This window comes from Hipposideros armiger, unplaced genomic scaffold, assembly GCF_001890085.2.
Source record: "Hipposideros armiger isolate ML-2016 unplaced genomic scaffold, ASM189008v1 scaffold_209, whole genome shotgun sequence".
NCBI classification, from domain to species: domain Eukaryota; kingdom Metazoa; phylum Chordata; class Mammalia; order Chiroptera; family Hipposideridae; genus Hipposideros; species Hipposideros armiger.
In genome coordinates, this window is record NW_017731559.1 from 1,369,949 (window position 1) to 1,376,086 (window position 6,138).

Genomic DNA, 6,138 nt, shown 5'->3' on the forward strand with positions numbered 1-6,138 from the left:
TTATCATTCTGAAAACCTAGATCTAATGACTCCCCTCTCTTGTTTCCAAATCTTTAGTTGATTCCTATTTTACATGCAATAAAATCTCTGCACCTTGACTTGGTGTTCATACCCACTTTTGGTGTGTCTTGAGGCTTTCTAACTTTATCTCCCATTGAATAAAAGCCCTCTGCCCACCTTGCCCTTTACCTATATTACACTACTATTCTTTCCTAAAATTGTCTGCTTTCTTCCTCCATTTATTTAAGCATTTTCTATTGTCAGGATGCCCTTGTCCCCCTTCTTTACCTTAACCGTCTTGCTCTCAAAGCTTCTAGATCTCATCAGTGAAATTACTTTCTGTTTGCCCTATACTTCCTTGTTCTGTTTCCTTATTTTATTGTACCAATAACCTGCTTTTTGCAGTACCTTAGTATGTTCACTTTTGTTTCTTTCTATTAAAATTGTGAGCACTTATATTCATCTGTATGTCCCCCACAATGTCTTGACTATAGTAGGGACTCAGTGAATGTTACTCTTAATTTGACAGGACAGTGTTAGATATTATAAGAGCACATATGACCAATTACAAAATAAATTCTGTAGAAAACTGTTAGGAGTTCAAACAGAGAAGTTACTTCAGATTAGGATGGGTAAAAAGGTTTTATGAGGGAATGTAGGTTAAATATTAAGTCATAAAGTTTAAGATAAACTGAAAATTGGAGAGTTCAGGAAATGAGTAACTTAAATATTTTGAGGTGCTTCACTTTATTGGAAGTAGGTGTAATGTATTTAATAATGCTAAGCCTATACATGGAGGAGAAAATATACTACTTCTGGTTCTTCAATTTTTGAGAATTCCTCTGAACATTTATAACAGTGACTTCTCCCACCAGATAATTGTTGTCAGGCGACATTAAAAAAAAAAAATCACTTTTCATTCTACAACAAAGTGGTGCTTCAGTTAAAGCTACGTGACTTCTTCCGGTTCCTAAAGACATTTCATGTAGTTGTGAATGTAGATTGCCAGATAAAGTGTGATTTTAATTGGACACTGAAGAGTATCAGAAAATGACACAACTTATATATATGTTGTAATTCTAAGTTGAGTTCTGTTTTTCATATCAAATTTCTTATTCCTAAAATTAGCTTTTTTTTCTTTGTACTGGCCGGTGAATGTCATAAGACATTCCATAAGACATAAGACATACCAATTTTGGTGTACTCAGATTAAAAAAAAAAATCTTTGACTTTAACGCTTGTGAAAATCCATTATAATATGTTATTATTTTTTTATAAAATATTAAATCTGATTAACAGATGTGCTAACATTTTTCCCTTTCTTATAAGCATTTTATCATTTAATGAATCTATTACCTTGAATTTTAATTTGTTATTTGTGATCTTTGTTTTATATTGCAGTTATACTTTAGTATACTTGGCTTAATTGTTAGACTTCATGTATAGTCAATTTTAATTACAATGATGGCACTTTTAGTTAGTATAATTCTTAGCTATTTCTGAGTTGTTGTTTTTTTCTTTTATTAGAATGTATATATTTTTCTACAATAAATTATTCACATCACTGTGAGTTTAATTTAATACCAGCACAAATATTTACTTATAATTGTTTGATTTATTATGGTGAGTAATATGGAAAAGTCTCCAAAATTTGTATGTGCATATATACACACACACACACACACACACACACACATGTAGAATTTAAGTACACATGTAGAATTTAAGTACCATTCTATTTCCTAGATTCTCTTTTAGTTTACAATAGTATATTTTCAGTAATAAGTCAGTAACACAGTACTAAGTTAATAATTATTGGATGTGCTTTTCTAAAAGAAAATGTAGTTTTCCTGATCATCAAAAATATGTCTAGATGTCCTATATTTTTTTAGAAATGAACTTTAAAATCTAGATTTTAATGCTGCAGGTCAATAGAGATTCCAGATTTCAATGCTGATCTTGACGATTCCTCATAATATGACAGCTAAAAGAGCTGACGAGAAATAGAGTTAGAAAGCATTTTTTTTTCTTTCAGAATTAGGGAAAAGAAGGTTTTGCTATGAGACACTGAGTATACTTTGATCATGCTTTGTAAAGTTTGGAGCATTTGAGAATGCAGTTGCAGTATGTTTTAATATAGTTTTTTTTTAAGCAATCATAACTAAAGAAAGTACTGTTTATATATTCTGATATTTGGTACTTATAGAGGTGTTTTCCCTAGAGTTTCCTCGTATTATCTTTCTTTTTGTATATGAGTAAAATTTCAGATTTAAATGAAGAGCAGAAATAATTTCTGTTTTTAAAAGTGAAACCTACATTTCTTTGGATTAGTGGTGTTAATCAGCACATCGCTTAGGTACTTTCTGTGAGGATCTTGCTTTTTTAGCTGCTTTTAAGCTTTTAGAGCTCCCTCACAGATATGAAAATAAATAAGCAATATTCTCTGCATAGCTGGCAAAAAACAGTTGATAGGTATTTTGGAGGTACTGGTAACAAAGTTACTTTATGTAGTGTTATTTATAATTTTGTTTTAATACAAATGGAATGTGGAAAATAACAGTAAAATATGAATGAACTACATAATGTGATTTATTTTCAGGTTAGTGCTAAGGTATCTTCACAGGCATTTCTTATTTACTTACCTATTTATTTCCACAAAGACACACGTGAAATCTTACTGAATATGTGAGCAACTTATATTTTTCCTGTAGAATGTTATGATACCTTTATTTAACTTTTTAAATTTTGAAAATATGGTCTAAGTGAGATTTTGTTGAGTATTGGAGGATTTAATAATCTTGACCATATCTTGGTGTTTAATGGTTTTCTTATAAAATCTGAGCATGCTAAGTGCTATATATAAAAAGCAGCTGAGAGACTATTAAATGATAGCATATTCTCAGTCCATTTTCTCTCGTATGTGTTCATGCATCTACTCTCAAACACAGCGTGCCTTGTAGTACGTTAATATATTTAATGTTACTAATAGGTATAATTATTGTAAGAAGGCCTGTTAAGTTGATAAGATTTATTTACATATACCTTCCTTTGCCCACATTCTTTAAGGGCAGCGGTTCTCAACCTTCCTAATGCTGCGACTCTTTAATACAGTTCCTCATGTTGTGGTGACCCCCAACCATAAAATTATTTTCGTTGCTACTCTATAACTGTAATTTTGCTACTGTTATGANCTAGCCACTCGGCCGGCCCGTAATGTTTATATTTGACATAAATTGCTGTACCAGAAGCTATGTGTGACATGGAGCGTTGTGATGATGGAGGATGAAGTAAAGACACTCTCGAAAGAGGACTTTCTGAACTGCTTCAGAAAGTGGCAGGAATGATGAGATGAGTGTGTGCGAAGTGAGGGGGAGTATTTTGAGAGGGATTAATGGCAATGTGTGTTATTGTAATAAATTTTTTTTAATTTAAACATTCACAGTATCTTTTGATCACACCTCATAAATCAGCTTGGAAAAGGTAGACTGAGACTGCTAAATCTTCAACTACAGGTTGAGAACCACTGAGTTTTAATTGATTGCTCTGGGTCCCTGAGACTGGTGTAGGTTTGGTATGGAATTTCAGGGTACAACAATTTAATGGTAGGAATATGGTGTAGCAGGCCATTTTAAACTAATGAATTTTTTTGGCTGCTTTTCCACGTCATTTATTTTTGTTATTTACTAAATTGTATTTGAGGGTATTTAATTTCTAGATTTTATTTATTCTTTTCTTTGGAAAGCTATAGCATGCTTATTGTGTTTGCCATCTACATTGAGTAGAAGTTTATTTACTGTGTGTAATGCTGTTTCTTGCCTGCATTTATTAAATGTAACACACAGTATGTTTTATTGATGGTTAGATATGGCTTCTGTTTTTGTTTCTTTGTTTAGTAGTTGTTATATAAGTATAAATAATTACATGTGATGATTGATTGAAAAAGAACTAAGAAAATCTCTTTAAACTTTAAAAAAAACAAAACAGGATTCTGAAGGTGATACTCCTCTTCATGATGCAATAAGTAAGAAACGTGATGATATCCTTGCAGTTCTTTTGGAAGCTGGAGCAGATGTTACCATAACAAACAATAATGGATTTAATGCTCTACACCATGCTGCACTAAGAGGAAATCCCAGGTAAAGATGTCACCTTTTACTATTTTATATGTAATTGGAAAACATTTTTCTGTTGCTGTTTCTCTTTTTTCTGATACTGATAAGAAAATAATTTTAGGTTATTTTAATATTTTAAAGCATTTTAAGATCTGTGGAAATTACACCTTCATTAAATAGGTTACTTTTATATGATGATTTTTTGATCCTTAAACTAATCAAGTATTATGAAATGGCTATTTAAATGTATATTAAATGAGGATATAAAGTATCAGGAATACTTGCTTATATTCTAAAGTTTTAATTAGAATGCAATCCATTTTGAGATGTATGTTTCTTTAAAATCATTCTTAAGGTGTTCTCTAATCCCATGTTATCCATTTGCATGGTCATTATTTTTTTAAACTGTAGCTAAATAACTACAAAGTTACCCAATTCATTAATAATATAATTAGATATATAAACTTCTAATATAAATATTTTTCAACCATTGTTATAATTACTGGTGGTCTACTGAATAAAAAAAAGTGTTTACTGGTTCAAATTTGAGAAAGACTTTTGGAAAGTCACAGAATTCATAAAACATTTGCAAAGTCCCACAGAAAAGGAAAATGCTTAACTTTGCTTTAACGTAGAACTTTTTATGAATGAATTTTTGGAACAAATTTACCTTGTAAAATATTTTTAGAAAATTCTGCATCAGACATCTGCTTATAGTTGAATCGAGTCCACATATCTTGACTGAGGGAAATATTCACTTTGAAGTTTATTTTGATAATTTAATCTATCCTGAATTTTAAAAAAATTGAGATACGATTGACATATACATTGTACTAGTCTCAGATTTACAACAGAATGATTCAATATGTGTACATATTGCAAAATGATCACCACAGTAAGTAGTTGCCATCCATTATCACACAGTTACAATTTTTTTTTTCTTGCAATGAGAACTTTTGAAATCTACTGTCTTAGGAAGTTTCAAATATACAATACAGTATTATTAACTATAGTCACCATGAATTTGTATTCTTTCATTCCATATTGCATTTTTATATCATGTTTCCTTCTAATTTTTTGCTGTTTTTTAGCTTCTTAGGATCACCACTAGAGGGTGAACACAGAGAACAAAAGGATTTTATTGGTATTGCTTATGGGTATCGTTAACAGTGGGTATATAATATAGGGTGAAATAAGTGGCTATATTTTAGATTGTCTTGATTTGTTTTTTCAAATTACAAATATTTGAGCACTTCATATTGTGAAGGAGACAAAATAGTATTATATGTTCTCTGCCTTTCAAACAGAAGATGATGATGATAATAGCACTTACCACATGCCTGGCCTCTACTAAGTGGTTTACATGCATTATCTCTCATTTATTTATTTTTTTTTTTTTTTAAGATTTTATTGGAGAATTGGGGAAGGGGAACAGACAAGTTGCTGTCCTTTTTGTTCTTTAGTCTAGTTGTGGAGGACGTTGTTCTTCATTGGCCCGTGTTGGTATTGTCATTGCGCTCTTTCTCGGTGAGGCAGTCGCTTGGCGGCCATTGGGGCCATTGGATGGCCGCTCACGAAAACTCACACCAGCTGCTGGTCAGCCCCACTGCAGCCTACACTGTCGCGGACGACTCACGGCAGCCCAGCTCCAGGTCGAGCTGTTTTTCACCATTTTAGCTGTAGAGGGTGCAGCGTCACTGGCCCTCATGTGGGATCCAAACCGGAGCCCTGCTCCTCAGAGCTGGCGACCCAAGTCAACTCTTAACCAACGCGCCACTCGGCTGGCCCTCTCATTTAATTCTTTGAATAGCCTTTTGGGGCAGTTATTAATGTCCTCATTTTATAGATGAAGAATATGAGGCTTATAAAAGAGGTGAATTTACTTATTCATGATCATGTAGCTGACTAGTGGAGCAGTTGGAACTTGAGCAAAGTTTGTCTGACTTCAGCATCGTAGCTCTTAACCACTTTATCTTACTTGTATTATGTTCTATATGTGAGGCAAGATTGAAACATATAGACAGTG

At 32.3% G+C, this 6,138-nt stretch overlaps 1 protein-coding gene across 3 annotated transcripts in view; it reads left to right on the forward strand.

The window, feature by feature from the left end:
* Positions 1 to 6,138, forward strand: part of MIB1 (MIB E3 ubiquitin protein ligase 1) — a 144,421-nt gene that overhangs the window by 76,068 nt on the left and 62,215 nt on the right. For all 3 annotated transcript variants that reach the window (XM_019653864.1, XM_019653865.1, XM_019653866.1), the window contains exon 12: positions 3,985 to 4,136. In XM_019653864.1, coding sequence (XP_019509409.1) covers positions 3,985 to 4,136 — 152 coding nt within the window. The remainder of the gene's footprint in view (positions 1 to 3,984; positions 4,137 to 6,138) is intronic.